Here is a 24,298-nt window from a genome sequence, read left to right on the forward strand (position 1 = left end):
CCAGACAGACTCCTGTCTAAGTGGCGTCTCTTGGCTTGCATGTGTATCAGACTTTATGGTGAAAGTCAAAAGGCTGCTCAAAACTAGTTTTTGCCCAGTGGGTCACTCTTCCCCCACCCAGCCCTCCCCCAAAAAACACACAAACGTCCATTCTTGGTGGGGCTTGTTTTTCTGTGAGATTTTGTGAGGTGTGGGGTGAATGTGTGTGTTATCCTGCAATTTGAGAGTGAGTGTGAGCACTTCTCCAGGTCTACTCTAATCCCTGACATTTACAATAGTGATAAAAACCATTCTCATTTCCTCACCATTTCTCTCTCTTTCTCACTGCCTGTCCGCACACACTTTTTCACATGTATGTACATACACGTGTACGAGTGCTTACAGACACACACACACACGCACACTTCCTGTCCCCTGTTGCTCTGTTATAATATATATGACTGGACATTCCCTTGAGGAATTCCTGGTGCTCTGTGAACCTGAGTCGCAGGAGTATGATCTCACACACACACACACACCCGAGAGTGCTCATTAATCACTTTAAGGTGACGTGTGTGCATGCAGGTGTTTGCGAATGAGTTGTTGTTGGAATCTGGTTAAATGTGGCTTGTGAGAATATTGTTTTCTCTAGGTAAGGAAAAAGATGAACAAATATACATTGAACTGCTCCTTTACACTCAAAATGACATGAATGGCATGGTAAAATATATTGAGTGTGTTTCTGTGTATTCAGGGCAGTGAGGGTTTTAAGTATGCACCTGCTTCAAGATTATGCCCCCCTAGGTCTTGCAGGTCAAACAGGAAGTGTGTGTGTGTGTGTGTGTGTGTGTGTGTGTTTGAGAGAGAGACAGAACTGTTAAGACAGGAAGTAGAGGGAATTGCAGGGTCTGTCTGCACTCTTCTGCGATTAAAAGCAGAAGTTCCAGGTGCTACTGACCAAAAAAGGCTCCGGAAGATCACGCACACCTTTATGTTTGAGGTGTCTATCGCCTGTAGGCTAAATTGTGTGACCTCCTGGACTGGTTGCAGTGTGTGACCTCACCTCCTGAGCATTTTTCTGAAAATATAAGGTGAATACATGTCGCACGCATTCACAATCATTTGAGTGGCATATAAATGCATTCCAAAGGTATGTAGTCTTGAAAACACACACAGTGTTTTAACAAGCTTGACAGTGCTGTGATGAGAGCTTTGTGGTTAAAGTGGCGATGTTTTTGTGGATCACAGGTGGTTAAGCTTGAGGCTTTTCTGCCCACCTTTCTCTCTCTCTCTCTCTCTCTCTATCTATCTCTCTCTCTTTCTCATATTCTCTCTCTCTCTCATTCTCTCTTGCTCTTTCTCCCTATAAGCTCTTAATAACAGGGCAGTGATTTTGTACTCTGATATTAGGGGGGGATGCAGTCATGTCAGGTGTTAGTGGGAACAGCTTCGAAGAGCGTGCAGAATATTTGTGTGTTTTCTTTCTCTATTTTGTGAGCCTCTTTCCCATCCTCTCTATTTAAGAGGGACTTTCCTGCTGGGTTTTTTGGCCATGTTCTCCAATAAAATTAAGAGGACTTTATGCTCAGTTGGCCTGCTTGTGGGGCCCGCATTTTGAAATGTGTATACTGCTACTTAATATTGTATAGTTATAAAGTGTGTACTGGATTTCAGTGTATTCTAGCCAAAATTGCCCACAACAAAATTAATTTCCTTAATCAGTATTTTTGTCTTGTTTTTTTACAGTAAAAACTAAGCATTCCTTAAACCAGATACAGTTACTTTAGCAGCGAAGATGCTGTCTTGTTGTCTTCCTTAAAACAAGACGGCTATTTTCCAGTGTGTGATCTTATGAAGTTTTGCTTGTCAAGTAAATTGTTCTTGTTTTATGAATGTTTAGAGTTTTTACTGAAAAGCAGGACAAATAAAATACTTAAGAATAGATTTTCATTTGTACAAGTAAAGTGACCAACCACAATTAATTTAGTTTTTCTGAAATTATCAATACTCAATAATACACCAGACTTATTCATATAATCGTGGCAGTAGAACTGGCTATTGATACAGATTTCCCAATTCGATTCGAACTCACAAGATTCATTAATTTAAGTAAATTTCAGCAGACAATAATGTGTATTTTGCTTACATATGTAGGTTATTGATTTCGATACTACCACCAAATATAACCAAACTTATTTGAGTAAACGTTGTTTCAAGTTCTCAAGTAAATTGTTCAAGACAAGTAAACCGTAATAAAGAACAAAGAAATACATTACAAGCATTAGAATAAATATAAACATCAGAACAAAGATACAAATTAAAAAAACATTGCTTAAGGTTTTTAACAGCAGTGTCCGGTATTAATGTAAACATTCAGAAATTAAAAAAAATTATGAAATGTAAAATTACTGGTCTATATGAAGTATATGCCGTATATGAAGATAAAGGGAAGCATAAATTAAAGGCAGTACAACAAATACTATGATATTGTATAAATGCTCTACCAAGTAAAGTACACACACACACACACACACACACACACATATATATATACACACACACAGTTCTGTGCAAAAGTCTTAGGTGCTTTATATTTTTCACAAAAACATTTGTCTTCAAACAGTAGTTTTATATATTTTGCTTTTAGTGAATAAGTAGGAAATATAAATTTTAGATTTCAACATTCCCTTTGCAAATAGACTTCAGTAGAAGGAGAACATGGAGTCTTTATATTTTTAAAAAAATCACATTTATACAAGTATTCAGACCCTTAACCCTCTCGGTTCTGAGGGTGTTTTGAGCCCTGGAGAAGTTTTGACATGCCATGACGTTTGTGCTTTTTTCAGTTGCTTAAAAACATATTAATGGCTAAAGTCTGATAACACTGTATTCAGCACAAACTGGGCTAAAATAATATGTGAGCAACATGTGTGAACATGTTTGTATTTTTGAGAAAATAACATTTATGCGTAACATTAAGTCATTGAAATAAGGCCATATAACACATAATAAATATTTTTCCACAAGACTTTTGAGAACTGGATCTTGTAGCCTAGAGTTTTTGCTACAAAATGATGTGAAACCCATCCTGATCACTCATTCATACAAAACAATATAGTAATTAAACTTTTGTAAGACAATTTTAGTGTTGAAAGGTCATATACGAGGAGGCATGAATGATAATGAATATGGATTGTGATTCACACCTGAAGAGACAAAAGACGCCTCCCCTGGGCCTATCACTGAGGAATGTGACAGAGAGAGAATGAATGTGAGGAGACTTAATGATCAAAATCAAGTTTTAAGTAAAAATAAGTAATCTGACTATACATTTTCTTTACATAAAGACTTAATTTTATACCTACACTACCATTTAAAAGAAGTCTCTTCTGCTCACCAAGAATGCATTTATTTGATCCAAAATACAGTAAAAACATTGTGTGAACTCATTTTACAATTTAAAAGAACAGTTTTCTATTTGAATATGTTGTAAAATGCAATTTGTGATCAAAGCTGAATTTTCAGCAACATTACTGCAGTCTTTAGTGTCACATGATCCTGATAATTCTATAATATGCTGATTTTCTAATATAAGCATAATTAAAGTGCATTTTACTAATTTAACCTGAACACATATTTGCAAGCACAAGCTTTGTTGATGATAATGAGGCAGCATAAACATATTCTAAACATTCATATAATTTTTAGATCATATTTATATCATACAGCATACAATTTAAATACCTGCTTTAGCTGAAACAGCATTTACATGTAACTAAAACTTGCTTATTAGGACATATTTCAAATGTCAATACTCTGAATCCTGGCTGGCAAGTCTGGAAACAGTCCCACTAGTAAAATATGAACATGTTTATATAAAATAGCATGTCAGCTAATGAAAACTAAATGACTTACTCGTCCGAAATTGTATACTGGATCATGTCTCTCTTCAAAATACAAACGTTCATCGGAGTCCCGCTCTTCTTCTGAGGAAAATGTTAACTCTTCCTTACTATCCAGGAGTTTCATCGCATTGTATCGTTACAAACACGCAGAAAAGTTGAGTTGTGTTGTGTTTACATTAAACCTCACAGTCGGGGGCGTGCACCATTTGCATTGATCGTTTCAGCACATTAGCGTGGCGCGCTCTGCTAGTGGGTGTGATCACATTAGCTTTAATGAGTTGAGCCAGAAGAAACTGTACATCACTTTGTTTCATACAGATTACATTGTAGGAGAATATTTGTTTTAAATTTGAAAGTAGACATTTTAAGCTTTCTTTAGACATATGTTTTCATGTGTTTTGTGATAAGTATTTGCGGAGTTTCAGTTCATTTTTGTAACGTGTTTCAGAAATATGCTCGTGAACACAGAGACGTCTGATAGCTCATCCTTTTTATTTTCTTTATTTTACAAAAGCACAAGGTTTTGTTGTTATTGTGAGTGTACACAAATAAAAGTAGACCCTTTAGAGTGTCTAATGATGTCTTAGACTTATCTGTATACCCAAAAATGAGTATTTTACGTTGTTTCCACTGTAATGACGAAAATATCCAGAGGGTTAACTCAGTACTTATTTGAAGCACTTGTGGTAGCAATTACAGCCTCAAGTCTTTTTAAGTATGCGACAAGCTTTGCACACCTGGATATGGGGATTTTCTTCCGTTCTTCTCTGAGGATCCTCTCAAGCTCTGTCAGGTTGGATGGGGACTGTCGGTGGACAGCCATTTTCAGGTCTCTCCACAGATGCTCGATTGGGCTCTGGCTGAGCCACTCAAGGACATTGACAAAGTTGTACCCAAACCACTCTTGCATTGTCTTGGCTGTGTGCTTAGGGTCATTGTCCTGTTGGAAGGTGAACCTTTGGCCCAGTCTGAGGTCCTGAGTGCTCTGAACCAGGCGTTTATTAAGGATACATCTGTATTTTGCTGCATTCATCTTTCCTTCAATCCTGCCCAGTCCCCCGGTCTCTGCTGCTGAAAAACACCCCCACCACCATGCTTCACTGTTGGGATGTTATTGTGCAGGTGATGAGCGGTGCCTGGTTTCCTCCAGACATGATGCTTGGAATTGAAGCCAAACAGTTCAATCTTCGTTTCATCAGACCAGAGAATCTTGTTTCTCACAGTCTGAGAGTATTTTCCAAGCCATTTTTCATTTGTCTTGCACTGAGGAGAGGCTTCTGTCTGGCCACTCTGCCATAAACCATAAATCTTTTTCTGTGCTTCTGCAGGCATTTCATTCAACCTCATGGCTTGGTTTTTGCTCTGATGTGCATTTTCAGCTGTGTGATTGTGACGAAGAAGATGGCGTGGCCGGGCCATGATGGAGCACTGCCGGTGCTGAATCAGCTGATCAGCGGGAGTGCGAGATAAAGGGACGGCCGGAGACGTCGTTTCGAGAGAGATGCACATGGCTGTGCTGCACATTTGTTTATGTTGGTTTTAAGTTTAGAGACAGGTGTGTGCCTTTCCAAATCATGTCCAATCAATTGAATTTGCCACAGGTGGACAGGTGCCAATCAAAGTGTAGAAACATCTCAAAGATGATCCAGAGAAATGGGATGCACTTGAGCTAAATTTGTAAATGAAATGTCATAGCAAATGGTCTAAATACTTATGTCATTGTGATATTTAAGTTTTTTCTTTTTAATACATTTTCAAAGTTATCAAAAATCTGTGTTTTGCTTTGCCAGTATGGGGTATAGAGCATTCAGTGAGTGGCAGTTCTGCAGACAGAAATGCCTTGTTGATGAGAGAGGTCAATGGATAATGCAGACTGGTTTGAGCTGACTTAGTTAACTCCGATAACCACTGTACAATTGTAGTGAGCAGAATAGTATCTCAGAATGCACAATACTGCGAATCTTGAGGTAGATGGGTTACAACAGCAGAGGACCATGACTGGCACTTTATTACGACCACAGTGTTCCTTATAAAGTTTGGAAAGTTTAAAGCTTGTTGAGCGTATATCATAACTTTTTTCACAATATATCTTTAAGTAAAATGTATCTTTTTATATTTTTTTATTTAGGAATTATGACCCAGACATATTCTTGGTTGGTTTCGTGAGATTAAACCACAAACCTGTGGACTCTGGCTCCCAGAAGTTCAGGTGTCCCGACTCCTATGAAGTCAGTCAGCCAGTCCGATTTGAATGAGCCTTTCCATCAGCTTTTGTCCTTTTTGTGTACAATATGCATTAGATTTTGAGACTTACTGCTAATCTGCTACTAAACTGAAATGATCTACTATTACAACAGTCTCAATGTTTTTGGAATTGTCCGCTCTGGAGTTCCATCAAGCTGTAATAAATAACAGCGTATTGGATATCAATATTTATATTAATGATTGATTGGATATGTTGTCAAAGTGAATTGATTAGCTAAAGATGAGTGCTGTCCACATCAGAGGCACCCAGTTATGTGAGGAGCATGTACCCACTCATATTGCATTATTTATTTTTTTAATCAAATGTTTTCTGAAGTCTTCCAATGAGTAAATGCTTAAATGTGCGCTGTTCAAAATTGCATTAATAGTCCAGTGTGTTCATCTGTTGTGAATCTTGACTGGTTAGTTGATTATCCGTTGCTCTGATCTTGACATTGATATTGTGTGCTGTTTGGCCTTTTCTCAATCATGATTATACTTGCGGTTTAAGAAGAACTGACCGAAAGAAACAGGCTGGAATGATCCATTTTTAATGGATAATAGATTGTGTTTCAGACATGCATTTGAGAAGCGGATCAGAACCAGACCCGCAGAGCTCCAGGCGGTTTCTTAACATCTGCAGAAATGTCTTACATCAGAAAGGGCCTGTTGCCTTTGAGATTTTGGAGATTGAAGCATCATCATCACTCTGTTAACTTCACAGGGCATAAATAGCCTTTAAAGATCGAAAGAGTCTTGACTCTCAATGTCCATTTGCAAATGCAACGTTATGACTCAAGCTTTGGTCTTTTTTTTCTGCTGTTTGGTTTGTCCAGTTTGACTGATGACATGCCATGTTCATTGTTTTGTGTGAAATTGTCCTGCGCAATGTTATGAACTGATTACGACCTCATAAAAATGTTTCTTTGTGTTTAATATGGGAACCATGTGTTACTGTTCAGTGGTGGGTGTGGAGGCCTTTTTCTTGATGTCTTTGTGCTGCTCTTGTTTGCAGGTTCCCCTTACACCCCAGAGGAGAGCGTTTCCAGTTCGAATATGGGGTCTACTTGCTCAACAAAAACATTGCCCAGGTAAGATACATGCATGTCCCTTTGTTTAAACTTTCATGTTTCCATGGAAATAGCATATTTGTCTGCGTGATTGTTCATCAAAATGTAATAACTTGCAACACCTTTGATATTACTTATTTTTTGACTGGCATCACTAAGCTCTCTTATTTTTTTAAGCCTCCAACCATCTGGCACCATTCTAGTATGTAACGCTAACTTTTCACAATTCAGTTAGTTCCCAAAGGATAAAATCAAGTTCCACCCTACAATTTTTTTCATAGTTTGTCCTGTTTCATTTGGAAATTTGTCAGATTACAGAAGTGAAATAATTTGTGAACGCTGTGTCATGCTGACCTTAAAGGAATAGTTCCCCCCCAAAATGAAAATGTTCTCATCATTTACTCACCCTCATTCCTTCCCAGACTTTCTTTCCCCTGCAAAACACAAAGAATATCTCAGTTCTGTAGGTCCAGACAATGCAAGTGAATAGTGATCAAAACTTTTAAAGTCATATAAAGCAGGACAAAATTAATCCATATGACTCCAGTGGTTTAATCCATATCTTCTGAAGTGATCTAATTGATTTGGGCTGAGAACAGACCAAAATATAAATCCTTTTTTCTACTATAAATCTTGACATCAGCAGTCTCCTTGGCAATCATGATTTCAAGCGTCAATACACTTCTTTGAGCCACATAGTGACCTGAGCATGCGTCAAACACTAGGAAGTGTAATCGATTTAAATCATGTTCATGATTAAAGGCTGTAATGGCAAGATGTACAGTAAAAAAACATTTTGGTCTTTTCTCACCCAAAATCGATTAGATCGCTTCTGAAGACATGGATTAAACCACTGGAGTTAATGGATTATTTTATGCTGCCTTTATGTGCTTTTTGGAGTTAAACATTTTTGGTCACCATTCACTTGCATTGTATGGACCTACAGACCTGAAATATTCTTCTGGCCATTGCTCAAATCCTACAATTTGATCAATAGAGGCCATTCACACCAAGGATTTTGTGTTCATCTGCACTGTTTTTCAATTGTTTTCATATGTAAACTTGCATTAGATGGATGTCTTTGACCTTTACACCATGTCTCGCTGTTTTTTCAGGCACCCCTGCTCGAGTTTTTTATACTCGAGCAGGGGTGCTGCGTAATGTGTGCGTCTTGAGACACCTGTGGAACTCTACGTGATGCCATATCTAGCTTTTTATAGCACAAGGATGCATTCAGTGTGAACAGCCCTTAGGCAGAATTCTACATCTCATTTAATCTAACCTATATCAATTTGCCTGGTAAATACAAGATTAACACACCTCCATGACTGTGCTGTTCTCCAGCTGTTGCCCAATGTAAAGTGGAGATAAAAACTACATAACAGACAGCAAAAGGGAACAAGAAGTTCAACCGAATAGGGCAGTCTCTGACCCATGAGAGCAGCATGCACATTGAAGGAAGAAAAACATAGCAGCATTAGGTACAGATAATCTGTAAGCTTAGCCAACTAGGGGAAAACTTGTATATCTGTCACATATTATATACGCCTCTGTTTGTAGTCTTACTGTGAGATGTCCTTCGTAGCTTGTTCTTCATACTGTCTGTCGCTTACTATTTCCATTCCACATCACCTTAATGAGACCGAGTGTAATGTTTTGCACCTTTGCTAGAAATCTTCATTAACCTTGTCAGAGTTTATTGTAGGGCAAGCTAATAGACTTTCTTTCATTAAGTTGACTGTGAGTTCAGGTCACCAGCCCAACAGCAGGCACATTTTAAGCTCATCATTTGTGAAGTCACTCACCCAGAATAAAGACATTCCATATGAGTTTGGAGAACTCTTTTTTTTTTTTGAAGCAGTTGAGTTGATTGAGTTGAACTGTACCGATTTGGTCTGTATTATTACTATGCCTTCAATTGCACCTGGGAAGGTCCTACGTTCAAGTTAGGCTGACATTATTAAAACTTTTCGTCATCAAAAATGGAAACAAAATGAATGGCATATTCTCTTTGTTGTTTCTGTTGTACCAGTGGATAAGCATAGCTGAATACTCCTTACATCACTTTTCAGATTCCTAACGTCATCGTTTTCAAAAGTATGCGGTACCAGAGAGTTTTCGAAAGTCTCTGTTTTCGGTGAAAACGGCATTCCAGTGTGGATGAAAGACAAAAACTTAGCAAAAAAAAAAAGAAGGGTGACACTTTAGATTTCACAATATTGACTATGAAGTTCTGCACTGCAAAAAATACTTTTCTTAGTGAATATTTTCATCTTATTTCCCAGTAAAAACATCCTAAAAACTCACTTAAGAAACAGAATGACATCATAAATAAGACATGAAATATTTGGGCTTTTTAAGATAAACCTTACAAAATTTGTTGGGGTTTATTCCTAAAACAAGAAGAAACTATTTTCCAGTGGGGCAAGAAAATTAAACATGTTTTCCCTTTGAATAAAGATTTTTTTCTGCCATTTACTGTGTTCTTGCTTTTCGGCATTTTTAACGTGGACATGCCCCTTCCAACGTCACAACTCGGTATATCATATTCCTAGTTTTCAGGTAAATATGATATGGCTTGGTCATTCATGTGCATGTATTTTGTAATTACAACAATTATGACTCCATTTCAAGGCTGCATCAGCTAACATGGCTACATAGAAAACCAGATGATCTGTAAATTTACTGGATCTTTCCTTTTTGGAGTTGCCTACTTATCAAAACCAATGATCTCCGATGTCCGATCGCTCCTTTCCACTATCACATGTGTTCCGGTTTGGCAGAGGAGCCACACCAGAGAACCTATGACATGCTGAGTCACACCACATGTCACATTTCTACTTCTTTTCTCTGGCCTCTGTGTCTATTCCATGCTCCTCGGCGTTCCCGCACAACCGAGTCATGCCCCTCCCTAATCCTTATACCATTTCAAGTACTTGGCTGCTTAGTTGACCCCTAAATGTTACAAAATTGTGCTGGGCTTTTCCTACATAGTATTATTTGGCAATAACTAGCAAGCAACAGGCTGTTTGTTATTTAGTTTATTTCCCAGCTTCTGCAAACTTCGGTTGTTTTTCTCTGACCTTTCCTTCTGTCCTTAATGCATTCCATTCGTTAGCTGTAGCTGTAGTGGCTCTGTGTGTCCGGCTGCTAAGACTAAGCAGTGATCAAGTTTCACAGCGCTGCTCTTGTTCTGGAATGGAGGAGATTAAACGTCTATCTTTTATTAAATTGTGTGCTTTACTGTGTTTGAAAATGATCCAAGCAGGCAGGAGGGAGAGAAAGGAGGGGACGTTTTAGTTGCTTTGAAGCAGCGCGCTGACTAGATGTTGTTTTTATTTAGTCCTTGTGTCATGGGAGGAAGGGAGGAGATGTCCAGAAGAATGTCAGGTGGCCAGTGGGGTTTTGACTGGGAACTTACTGTATGTCTGTATGTCTGTATTGAGTTTGCAACATGTTGATAAAAACACTCAAAACGCTTTTTTTCCCCCCAATATAGTAGTTTTTAATTTTAAACTTATATTTATTTAAAAAATAAAAAAAATTTGTCCTTTCTATTTTATGTTTAGTCTTCATTAGTTTTCACTCTTTGGGTGCTTTCACACTTGTTTCAATTGATTGGAACGAACCCGAGATAGTGTCCTCCCCCTGCCCCGCTGGTCTCTGTTCACATCATATTATTTGTCTGAACTGTGGTCCAATTGCATCATCAACGTGCGTACAAGTATAGTTTACCACTATAACTAGGTAACAACTCAAATAGACATCAGATTCAGCTGTATTATTAAAGTATTCATCACTTTGGATTTACCACCAAAACTTTACATTATATTTGTCTGCCACAAATGCATTAAATGTGCAATGTGCCACGAGCTCGCAGATGCGTTGCAAGAGGTGTGAAGAATGTGAGCTGCTCTCTGATGGTGATTTATTTGGAGACGAGCAGGTATAAGAAATGTATTATACAATAATAATTTTGCGATCACGAGCCTGCAAAGATGCAAATTATACGTCATTACAAGCGGTTCACTGTCACAATTTGTTATGATTGTGTTCATATCAACAGCGAACTGTACTGTTGAGTTCACATGAACTCACATGAACTTACATGAACTGTGAGTTTACACGGACTCGGGTGCAGTTTGCAAGTGCACACCCGGGTTCGGAAAAAAGCATTTGCATCATTCAGATGAACCAAACTTTGACATCATTCAAACCGAGGTGCGCACTCCTTGACTAATACTTGTAATTTTTTTTATGTTTTTCAGGTTTTTTTTATATTTATGTTTAATCACTGTCTTCTGAAAAGATCCAGTTGGTTTTGGATGAGAACAGACCAAAATATAAATCCTTTTTTTACTGTACATCTTGACAGCAGTCTCCTTGGTGGTCATGATTTCACCAGAAATCATGATTTTGCTTAGAGACTGCAATGGCAAGATGTACAGTGAAAAAGTAGTTATATTTGGTCTGTTCTCACCCAAAACAAACTGAATCGCTTCAGCGTGAACTGCTAGAGGGCAGGGATATGTCCTTGATATGAATATACACACATATTGTTTGATATAAAATGAGTACTTTAAATAAACTTGATAATTTATAGATATTGATTTCTAGACAACTTTCTAGATAGACTTGGTTTAGATAAAATGAATACCTACACTGGCTAATTATTTTTCAGTTATATTATTCAGTTTGCTTATTCTATTATTTCTGAACATCTGGGTTTATTAGATTTAAATGTATTTTTATCTTCCCCATGTAGTGCATTTGTACAGATTTCTTGTTCACCTCTTTTTCCTATAATGAAAAGAACTTGGATTTCTCTAGCCATGCATTCTAATAAAAACATACAATTTGAATCATTTTGGAGTACATTTGAAAGTTAAAAAAATTGAATCGTGAATAAGTTTGATTAAAAATTGCAAATTTTCTTTTTTTTTCTTTTTTTGCCATATCGCCCAGCCCTAGTTTAAAATTGTATTATATGTTTCATATCAAAAACTAAAAATAATTTGTGTTCATTTTAGTCTCAGTTCTTCAATTGATGATTTCTTTATTTGTATTTCAGTTAATGAAATGTCATTTAGTTTTAAATACAGTAAATAACACTGGTTTGCACAATCGTTGCCATGCATTTCTTACCTGGATGTTGTTATAGTGCAATTGGTGCCTTGCCGTTTTAGTATTTGTTTTGTTTTTTCTTGTTTGTCGCATTATATAGCAAGTCTGCCAAACAGGTCTTCAAACTGAGGAGCAGCCCTAATTTTTTAGGAGGTAGTCAGGCTTGGCTAGCACACTTCCTTTAGCTCAGACTATGACACAAGCAGGGCAAATTAAACATTCTGTGAAGAAAATAGAAAAAAAGCAATTTTCTTGTCTTTTTCGTTCATGTTAGATAACAACAACAGCCGCTGTCAAGTTCGTAGACTCCACTGTCACAACAACATCTGGGATCTTGTGAATTTGGCTTTTAATAGTCTTTTTGTTTTAAATTCTGTTCTCTTTGGAACCACAACAAACACTCTTTTGCTGCTGTTGTTTAATATCTTGCATCTGGATCATCCTCAGTTTGGAGATTTGGACAAAATAGCATTTGTGTCAAAGTGTGTTTAGAATAGCTTCCAAGCTTTCAGAACAGAAGAACTGTCTGTTTGTCTGTTTGTGTCATTGTCTAAATCAGGGGTCTCAACCAAAGTAGTCTCAAATGTCCCCTTCAAGTGATTTTTACTCAATTGACCCTCTTTTGTAAATGGTTCATCCTCCCCTAGGGGGCAGAAGTACTGAAATCATCAGACCTCAAAAATTCAATGGAGCTTAGTGAGCGAATAAGGCCCCTAAAACCAAAGCACAGCTCCAAGGACGGATTACCTCCTCCCGAGACACTGCATAAATTGAATGGTGAAAGAAATATTACTATTAGCACTCAGTTGCCAAGCTCTAACCTATCTTATATGGCAAGGAGTGCTGCAGGAAGGGCAGTGCTGGGAATTAAATCCAGAGTGGTTAGAAGATTATTAGGGAATGTAGGAGTGGGAATGATGTAGGTCTAGCACGGTGCCCCATTCACTGCAGAGCCAGAAAAACCTGCCAATAACATCACTGGAGTACGACTGGCTCCAGCTGGATCTTAATATTCTTTTCCAATGCTAATACCCATTTCTTGGTGCACACATGATTGTACATTTGATAAGGATATTTTTGAGGTTCCACTAGTTTTTGGAATCCTTTTTGAAGTACTGATGGTTATAAAAAGCTCTCACAGTGTTGTTATTTTTTGGCCCTGTTTACACCTGGTATTAAAGGGATAGTTCACCTGTCACCATCTTTGATGGAACACAAAATTATGTTTTAGGTAGAATTTTAACCCAATTTCATTGAATGGAAGAAAAATGCATTGAAAGTAAATGGTGGTAAAAGGTTTGAAGAAATCTTGGTCACCCTTAGTGTCATGGCTGTTATCTAGCTATTCTGGGATGGAAACCAAATGAACTTGAGGTGAGAGAGGGTGCATGCAAACCCTTCTGTCTCAGTTTGATTCACTGAATCACACATACTGCAAAATGTCCATCGTTATCTCTACTAAAAGGTAACTGCTTCTATTACATACCTGTTGTCCTGTGTCAGTGTTGTTCTTTAATAAGATAATTAACAAGGTCACAGTGGTGCTTTATGAACTAAATCACCTCACTATGTGATTAATCACTAAGTGGACTTATTTGTGTATATTCAGAAATAATTTCCATACGTCACATTTAGCATTTACCTCCATTGGATTGTGTACATAACCTTGAAATATGCAGCCATGAATGTTCCAGAATGACTCTTCATTAGATGTGGCTGTATTTTTCTTACATTATCGTCTATGAATGATTTACTCTGCTCCCTGTTTTTTTTTTTCACCCCAAGAACTTCGTTTTTAATTCCTTTTTCATATGTTTTTCTCATTCTCGTCTCCCTTCCTTGTATCCTATTTCTCTTTCAGCGGCTCTTGACTCTGTCTTTCCCCCCCAACTGTTTGAATGCAAATTTCCCATGACTGCGCTTTTATCTCGCTTGATTTATTTTGCTCTGTGAAAGAAAGATCAACACAACGTTGAATGAGTCACCTGTGATTGCCATCATGGGTTGCTCACCTCAAGCAATCCAAACAACCAGAAAAGAGGAGGATGAGATTTAGGGAGTAGGATCATGCACTTGGTTCCTGTTTATTAATGTTTGTTTCATCCGATTTGCACATAAATCCATTGTAATTAATGAAAAAGTGACTGATCCGTATGTTGGGAGTTGTCAATATCTAGTGATCTACCTTGGTTGCTGTTGTAATGATGGAAGCCCAGCACGATGCAAAGAGACTTTTTTTAAACAAAAACTGAGAATAGCTTACATAGAGCATGTTTACATGCACAGCAATAAGCTGATAGCTATCAAAAATCAGCTTATTTAAAAAAAAAAAAATGTACAAAACGTGCATTTACATGAGAATTGAAATCATCATATTATTCATTCCAGACAGCATTGTGCACTTTTGTCATGTTGTGTCCTGAATGCTGTAAAACTATTTCAAACCACAGATTTTCAAACCACATATGAATGTGGTTTGGTTAGGTTTTTTTTTTTTTTTTTTTTTTTTTTAAGGCTACAAACAAATTTATGGATTTGTGGCAGTTACATAATTCTTTTAATTTTTGCTGCCTGAAAAAAGACATAGAGACATTGATCGAAGGTTTTCTCAAGCCCATTGCGATCTACCCCCTCCCTATATGTATGTACCTCTCAAATCATAACTGAATGTACCATTGAAGGCAGCCTATTGAGTAAAAAAGGTTGACTGGTCATATGTACTTATTTACTCTACCTCCCTCTAATTAAGATCAGACAGGTAAATAAAAGTTGGAGTTGATAAATGTGTGAGAGAACTCAAGAGAGGAGCATATTTAGCAGGAACTATTCCCAGGTTTTTCCAGAATCCATCCTTCCTGTCTACCAGTGCTTTTGTAGCAGACCTGTGGTGTGTGAGTCAGGCCCAGAGCGGTCAACTCAGCCCTCCAGAATTAGCCGGTTTATTGTGTATGTGCTGTTCCTCGCACAGTGAGTGCCCTTCTCCTGTCGGCCCTCCATAAAAAGCCTCATCTTTACAAACCGGACTCGGTGAGCCTGTCCAAACCAGCATTAAGCTGTGTTTGTTTGCGTAGCTCTGAACCCTGGTCGCCCTAGTTCAGAGGTGCCCAAACATTTTCCTACCAAGGGCCAAAAATCAAACTTGGTTGAGGGCCGTGGGCCAAAAGAGATTACAAATTTTAAAGGTAATTTTTATTGTAGCCTTATGACTCATCATAATTTTTTATATCAAATACTTTAATTTAACCAATCATTCAATTTCAGAGTCAGAGATATGATTCATACACCAAAAGTGGTTAATGCTCTGTAAAATTATTGTTGTATCATTACTGTCAAGGCCATTTAACACATCCAGATATTATTTTTGTTAATATTTTTATTAACGACATTATAGCATTTGGTATTTTTAGTCCAGGTGCTCGTTTATGGCGTGAGCTTCCGCCACTGACTCATACGAAACAAATAATGTTCAACGAAAATTCAAATGAAGATCGTGATGGATATATTAATTTGGAACTATGTCAGATTGCAGGGGATTTTTATTTTTAAATTTTTTTTGTTTTTTGTTGCCCTGAGCCTCCTTTAATTTCCAACCCTGGATGTAACTAGAGATGGAGATGAGAGATTTAACAGGTGTTTACACGTCTCTCTTCACCATGCAGCTGGTACATTACGCAAAGCATTTTTGCTGTTTCTACCTTTCTTGCAAATGTGCTGCATTATGAATAATTTCGAGATTTACTCGTGCAGCTTCTTGAATTACAGTTTGATACAAAAACAAGTTTATTGATTTGATTTGTTTATCTGCATCTATTGGTTTACCAATTTGCAGCTGCACTGTAAAGTGAATAAAAGTGTGCGGGAATTTCCCGCATTATGAACATGGAAATTGTGGGAATTATTAGCCAAATTTCAGGCTCTGCAAACTGTATTATATTAAAATATTAAAGCTGCCCTGGTTCTCCTCCTTTATGATTTAATTATACAAAAAAAAAAAAAAAAACATTACTCTAAATTAATGCAATGTCAATAGCATTTTTCTTTTCCAGTTTTTTTTCCACTCTTGTCGTACCTGAAGGTGGTCCAAATCAAAGGTCATCTAGTTTGGGCATCTCTGCCCTAGTGTCATTGCCAAACCAACATCACAGGGTACAAGAAAGACCTCCCCCCTCTCTCCCAAGCCAGATGGCATCCACTTCCTATTTCAAGGAGGTGTGCTTTGGTGAAGTGAAGAATGAATCTTGTTTTGTCTTTTGGCCCTGTAAAGTCTCACTTAATGTATTGGTAATTTTCATTTTCCTATAGATTAAAGCACAATTCATCTTTTTCAGCTGCTCTTGCACTGTGGTTCTCAACTGGATATTTGGTTATTTCTTTCTTTCTGCCTTCCTTCTGTCTTTCTGCCTTCTTTTCGTCTTTCTTTTTGCCTTCCTTCTATCTTATGTTCTTTCTGCCTTTTTTCCTTCTGTTTTTTGCTCTTCCTTCCTTCTGTCTTTTTATTTGCCTTATATATTTTTTTCTTCCTTCCTTTCTGCCTTCCCTCTGTCTGTCTGTCTTCCATTCTGCCTTTCTTTCTTTCTTTTTTATGCGTTTCTTCCTTCTGTCTTTCTGCATTCCTTCCTTCACTGTAAAAAAACATGAATTGGTTAACAGGTAGTTATCTTAAAATATATGGTCAAATTATTTAATATATTTAAAAAGACAATACATGTAGTTTTACGGTAACATTTTGTAAAAAAAAAAAAACAAGTATGATTTTCTGTATAATTAATAGTAAAAATGTATATTATGTTTAACAAGAGAGTACATGTACTTTTTACGGTAAATTACTGTTAAAATTACGGTAAAAAATTATAATCGAGCGTTCCCAGAATTCCCTGCGTGACCCAGTTCATTTCATTGTATTTTATGTGAATAGTTATGTTTATATTTATATATATATTTTTTTATATTTATATTTTTAATATCAGTTTTTGGGGGTTTTCTGTGTTATATTTGATATAGTTTAGTTCATGTTAATTACATTATTTTACCGTGAGGGTGATTAGTGTTTGTGTGAGTGACACAGAGCACAGTCTCTACATGTTTATTGGTCATTATTCCTGGAAGGGCCTCTATTGATGGTCTTCTGTAATTACTACGGTGATTAACAATACATTATAAAGTGAAAAGCAGATTTTTACAGTTTCAGAAGGTTAATATATTAAGTTTATAATTTAAAAATATAAATGATAAAAATGGTAATGCACTTTAAAATATACAGACATCAAAATTACATCCCATAAAGCCTGAAAATGTGGTTACCGAATTTTTTACAGTGAATTTCTGGCAACCACAGCTGCCAGTTTTTACCGTAAATTAAACAGGAATATTTTTACGTTGTTCCATCCTTCCTTTCTTCATTCCTTCCTACCTTCTGTCTTTCTTCTTTCTGCCGTGCAAGTCCACATTTTTCTTTCTTCCTTATGCTTTCTTTCTGTCTGTCTGCCTTCCTTTCATCTTTCATCATTTTTCCTCCTAAGCTTTTTTCCCTGCATTTTCATTTTCCGTGCCTAGCACAACAGTATTTTTTAATTTTGTAGAAGCTCGCCAATGCTGAGAAAATGAAACCATTGAAATTTAACACATTTGCAAACATTTAGAAACAAAATATGTTATCAGTTTTGCATATTGTTTGGGCCTATGCTTCCTATTTTTAGATGCTGAACAATTTTGGTACTTGGCTGTCACCATTTGATGTTGTTGTCAAAAATGTCAAATCTGGTCCTCACTGATTAAGCAAGCATGTATTGGTTATTACCCAGTCATACCAGAAGTAGACTGCCACTCTGCATACAAAGCGTGCAGCTACATAATTGTCTCTACATTTCACTGAAGGCTTCCACTGCTCCTTGAAAATGTGGTTTATATTTTAATACCATATAGGTGCAGTTTTAAAGGGATATGCATTGTGTCCCCACTGTAAAAAAATATTACTTCACATCTCTAGCACAAAATAGTTTTTGGCAGTATTATGACCACTGAATTGAGCAGATGTTCACAGAGGTGTGAGAATAAAGCCTATGGACTGCTGTCTCCATTTTCTGAGATGAATTATGAACAAGGGAGGGGAAAAAAGGATTAACTGAACTCAACTAGTCTAGATGAAGATATTAGATTGTCTGTGTTAAATGTGTACGGGTGCACCTGTCTCAAAAGAACATTGAGAAAATTGTGGAAATTCGAAGATAAAGTCTCTGATTATTTGGTTTGAGTGTAATTACATTGCAGTGCGAGGCCGTATTTTCATATGTTAGCTTAGGAGCAACTTGGTTTCCATAAGTCATCAGGCTTAATAAGTGGAGTTTCCTTCAGGACTGGGAAGTGTGTTACACCTCATCCATTAAGAGTGTCATGCCCACCCAGCCAGCAATAAAGCCTTCACAAGTTATTCTAAGATAACAGGTGTCTGCTGTATTTCAAACCTGAGTGAAATTAGTGATATTAATACAGCCAATGATGGATGAATCAGGCACTGGCCAAGCTAAAAGCTTTCTTTCTTTCTTTTCTTTTGTTTTCATTTTATTTCTTCCTTATTTCCTTCAAATATATCTTGTTTCTTTTCTTTTTTTGTAAATGCCATATTTCCAGTCTTCCCCTCACTCACTTTTTTGTCCATCCTCCCTTACCCTTTTTGTTCTCTTATTATTTCCCCATCTCTCTCTCTCTCTCTCTCTCTCTCTCTCTCTCTCTCTCTCTCTCTCTCTCTCTCTCTCTCTCTCTCTCTCTGTCTCATCACTGTTCCTCTGACACTGTGCCCAATATACTGCAGTTTTTTGTTTATATGGCTGTGTCGCTTCACCAGAGGAAGTCCTGTGCTCTTGTCCAGCGTTTGTTGGAGAGCGTTTGCTCCGATTGACTGTGATCCTGTACAGGGACAGATGATTCAGAATTCCACAGAGATTCTCAGCTTTCTCCTCTCTCATAGCTTTATATATGATCCCAGTTTTCTTGGCTGATATCGCTGCAGAACAGCTCATTTTACTAGACTTCACTCTTAAATATAACCTTCTCATAAAACATGGTTGTCCCTTTTGGGAAAGGTTTCATAAGTTCAGGTTTGTCTGTTGTGTTTTATAGGATTTGAATTGAGTCAACATGCAGTGGGGTCCAAAAGTCTGAAACCACATTGGAAATCTTGGAGTCAAAATCAAATGTAATCCTGGAAATAAACTAAGTTTTAAGACTTTGAAAATTGTATGATGTAGAAACGTAAAATGAAAAGGAAATACTTAAGAATCCACACAGTTTCATGGTGACTAATCAAATAAGCACATTTGTGACATTGACTTTGTGAACTCCTTTGTTCAAAAGATCAGATTTCCTACACAAGATGCTCTTTGGAACATTCTCAAATCATTCTAGAATAACATGGCGCATCAGGTTTTGCACAAACTTCTGGGGTCCATGCCAGCTCGAGTACTTTCTATTATTAAAACTTAAGAGGCACCAATTAAATACTAATAAATTCTGAATTAATTCAAGAAATTAATATGTATTTTTCTATTCAAATTTTCACATATATTACTGTGCTAATAATATCATATTTAATGTTAAATTTGCATTTTCACTAGTGGTCTCAGACATTTGGACCTCACTGTGTATGATGCATGCATCTCAAACATAACTAAAACAATTAAAATATTTTAGTTATTAAGTTGTTGAGCACCGTTGCTAGAGCTGTTGCATGGTCGGTCCTGCACTCTTAATTTAAACATGACAATCAGTACTGTATGCTTCTAGACTGCTGCAGTCCATGTATTTGTGGTTGTTCGGCTGTCTGGGAACATTATATGTTTTAGCACACACTCCTCCCTTGCTATAACCACCACTAGCTTCAGCTTTGTGTGGTCTTGTTTCCCCTCATAGCCTGTTGCTGTTGCACCTACAGCAGCCTGTGGAATGAGCTGGAAACCTCTGGGGAATGCTTTCCAGTACTCATAAAAGCAATATCACACCGCTAAACATTACTGTGCATGTCACCGCAAGGAGTTGCCTGCGTCAGGCCTATTCATCTAGCACCCAACAGCCAATTGCAACTCATATTTGCGCTTGCCGGACTCAACTGGTTTTTCAGTTCTGATTTAGAATTAGATGCAAACAGGTGGCAGATTGCCTGTTGTCCCATGAACGTGCGCTACCAGGACGGCTTTTGCAGTTGCGCGCTGTCTCCGTGTTTATATCCACGTCTCCCGCTCAATGCGTTTAGATGTGCCCTATAATATGGAATAGCCTTTCTTTGGTCCCTCCATCCAGTCCGGGCTCCCCTCAAGCACGGGCCTGGGACAAAAGGTCCAGTTGTGTCCCTGGGTCCAGGGGCTGCTAGGCTGTGCTAGGGGGTCCAAAAATTTGTCAGGGAAGAAGTGTGAAAATGTTTACATATTTGACATTTTTTTCAGTTTCATTCTGGAATCATGAGATTATTCAGAATTATTTTATTCTGTTAACAGCCATAGTCCTATTGACAGGCAACTTAATGCATTTAATTATATACATTATGAAAAATATATATTCTACTCTCTGTATAGCGGCATCAAAAGGTTTAGAAACCCCTGTATTGGAATACTGGAAAAGAAAATTACTCTGTATATTTCGCATGTTTTCCTGTAAAATATATACAGTATATAAAAAACATAATTACAACTAAATAAATTCACTTGAGAAGCAAAATTGCATAAAGTGTTATATCAGGGGTGGGGGAGGAGAGTTTTCTGACATCTGTTTTTGCAATATCCTTTGATGACACTGAAGTACACACTTCAGCATTAAGACTTTGTTATTGTTCCTATCCCGTTTGCAAATTTTTTTTTTTTAAGCAAAATTGTAACAAAATTTGTGAGGTATATGGTTAAAGCAAAAAAAAATCTATTTGCCAATAGATTAGGAAAAATACACTTAATTCAAATATGATCTTTGAAGTTTTGCTTCTCATGTAAACTGATCTTGTTTTAAGGATGTTTAGATAATTTTACAGGAAAACAAGGTACTGATAAAGAAAATTACTTTTTGTAGTGTATTCTGGATCTTCAGTTAAGATGATTCTACATGGTCATGTCCATATTACTTTGACCCTGATTGTCTGCACCAGTCCCTCTATACTTCGAGCATTCGTAAGAGTGTAATGCACAGAAACAGCGGTCTAATCTTAGACCAGGATTTCAGCCAATCAGCCTTGATTTACGAGTGTATCTGGGACTGTTGTTTGATCTGTCATTGTCCTCCTGGGAATCCATTCAGCATTTCTGAGTTTGGAAAGGGAGACAGATGGAAAGAGGGAGTATTAAAGAGAGAGCAACAGGGAGAGCGCAGGACCGTTAGCACTCGCCACCTCCACTTGCTTCTGGTTTAATAAGCATACCTCTGGCTTGCCTCCTATGGCTTTATGAAACACTTAAATGGTTCTAATTGAATTTCCACGGTTTTAGGTTGGCAGTCAGGAGTTTGCCTCGTACCGCAAGGAGGAGAGAGAGCCGTTAAATATATAAGTGCCAGAAAAGGTAGTCCCCGCTCTCCAGGGTCCCACAAATACAGCCAGAATGTGGGTGTGTCTCTAGGGTGTGTGTTTGTGTTTGTTGGTTTGTTTACTGCTCTATGGAAATAGAAAGCCCACAAAAAGACGAGGGTTCCCCCAAGTGTGTACTCTGGCCATGAGCCAGAATTTTTTTGCCTGCCTTACTGAAAGAGCCAATGGTGATTTAATATTGTTTATTGTTAGGCCACTAGGTATTCCATGCCCTGTTCTGGAAGCTAAACATGATTTAAGATATATTTTTCTAAGTTTTCAGAATACAGTTCCTCAAAGTATTTAATTGGATTAGAAACAAAATGTCAACATGTCTGTTGAAAAATTATACTAAACTTTTTTCCTTAAAATGAACTGTTTCTTGGTCATTTTTTCAAAGTTATTTTTGGTGGATGTTACCACAGTTCATCACACTATGGATATTTTTTCAAATTTATTTGACAGCTTAAAAGTTTGACAGAAGGTAGTAATTTTGAACAACACATTTATTTGTCTATGTAAACCCAACAAACAAATTTTTCTGAATATTTTGTATGTTTGTGCTATATTTCTTTAAAATAAATGCCACTTTGTTTGATATTTTGTTAAACAATGCAAAGACATTTATATTTTTTTTAGTGTGGATTATATGTCCAAATACATTTTGTACATATGTGCCAGATGTATATGCCACATCTTAAGTAGAAAACTTGTCTTGGGCCTGCATTAAACTGTAGCCCTTTAAACAAATGTTTTGTTAAATCCGTTGAGTCCATGCCTTCCAACCCTTTAGTTCAAGTCAAGTAATGTTTCACAATGCACATAGTTTCAAAGCAGCTTTACAGAAAATTATGCTTTAACAGAAAAATATGCTGCAGTGTCTTAAAGTCATCATTGAGCAGTTTAAATTAGAAAAAAAGTAATTGAAAAACACGCTTTAAAATTTATTTTACTTTAGGCCCTCAGTGAGCAAGCCAAAGGTGACTGTGGAAAGGAACCCAAAAGTCATTGTTAATGGAGATAAAAAACCTTGTGAGAAACCAGTCTCAGCTGGGGGAGCCAGTTCCCCTCTGGCTAACAAGAGCTCTTCACCAAATGAAAATGAACCAATATTTTCTGATGCAGGGAGTAGGCAAATTATCATTGTCAATGACGTACTAATTGCCAGGCTAATGTTTACACTTGTTTTAAAATCAGAGAGGTTTGGTGTGAAGTCTCATATTTTCTTTTCTCCAATGTAGTATTCCTTTTTTGTAAAATCAATAACCTCTATAGCCCTTTATAATTTACTCTTTGAATACAGTTTTTATTATAGCTGAGAAATGATGTGCAAGAAAAAGCAAGGCAAAAGATGAAAAGTCATCTATGGTGGGTTTATAAGTTCCTGTAATTCTCTAATTGTGTTTTGAGTTGTCATCTTCAATGACAACAGCCATATCAGCCTGTAGCTCAAGATAGGTTGCCCACTAAAGCTAAGCAGTGTTGAGCCTGGTCAGTACCTGGATGGGAGACCTCCTGGGGAAAACCAAGGTTGCTGCTGGAAGAGGTATTAGGGACCCCAGAGGGGGTGCTCACCCTGTGGTCTGTGTGGGTCCAAATGCCCCAGTATAGTGACGGGGACACTACAAAGTAAAAAGGGGCCGTTCTTCAGACGTTAATCCGAGGACCTGACTCTCATCCCAGGGCACTTTTCGTGAAGAGTAGGGGTTTAACCCTGGTGTACTGACCAAACTCCCCCATTTGGCCATTCTCAATCATAGCCTCCTTATAATCCCCATCCGTTAATTGGCTCTAAAACTCTACTCTCTCCTCTCCACAAAATGTGGTGCCGTTGCATCATCCAGGTGGATGCTGCACACTGGTGGTTGTTGAGGAGGGGCCCATGCACACTGTGTAAAGTGCTTTGAGTGTAGTGTCAGAAAAGCACTAAATAAATATAACGTTCATTCATCTTATCAGGACAGTGTGGTGACGTAAAGCTGATTTCCAAATGCTCGAAAAAAAAAAGAAACTACACTTATTGTTGGGTCTCTGTTCCACAGCTGATCTGAAGAATTCCACTCTGAACCTCAGGTGGAAGAGTAGGTTGTCCACTAATCACTGGGTTGATGGTTCGAGTCCCGGCCCACACGGCTCCAAATGCCGAAGTGTCCTTGGGCAAGACATTGAACCCCAAGTTACTCCCAATGGCAGGCTAGTGCCTTGCAAGGCAGCTCTGCCATCATTGGTGTGTGAATGGGTGTTGATTGGGTGAATGAGATGCAGTGTAAAGTGCTTTGAATACCGCTAAGGTTAAAAAGGTGCTATATAAGTGCAGACCATTTACTACCATTTAAGGTTTTGAATACAAAATCCAGTTTATTCACTCAGAGTGGTCAAACAAACCAATAGTACACTACTGATTTCAAATATAGACAGTTTTGAGAGTAATGGGCCGT

At 37.5% G+C, this 24,298-nt stretch overlaps 2 protein-coding genes across 3 annotated transcripts in view; one reads left to right on the top strand and one right to left on the bottom strand.

Annotated features, from left to right (window-relative positions):
- Window positions 1-24,298, bottom strand: part of LOC127636477 (zinc finger and BTB domain-containing protein 21-like) — a 203,291-nt gene that overhangs the window by 146,457 nt on the left and 32,536 nt on the right. The gene's annotated exons all lie outside the window — the stretch shown is intronic.
- Window positions 1-24,298, top strand: part of LOC127636478 (UV radiation resistance-associated gene protein-like) — a 137,903-nt gene that overhangs the window by 69,030 nt on the left and 44,575 nt on the right. For both annotated transcript variants that reach the window (XM_052116951.1, XM_052116952.1), the window contains one exon: window positions 7,144-7,219. In XM_052116951.1, the coding sequence (XP_051972911.1) occupies window positions 7,144-7,219 (76 nt within the window). The remainder of the gene's footprint in view (window positions 1-7,143; window positions 7,220-24,298) is intronic.

Source organism: Xyrauchen texanus, chromosome 44 (genome assembly GCF_025860055.1).
Source record: "Xyrauchen texanus isolate HMW12.3.18 chromosome 44, RBS_HiC_50CHRs, whole genome shotgun sequence".
Taxonomy (NCBI): Eukaryota; Metazoa; Chordata; class Actinopteri; order Cypriniformes; family Catostomidae; genus Xyrauchen; species Xyrauchen texanus.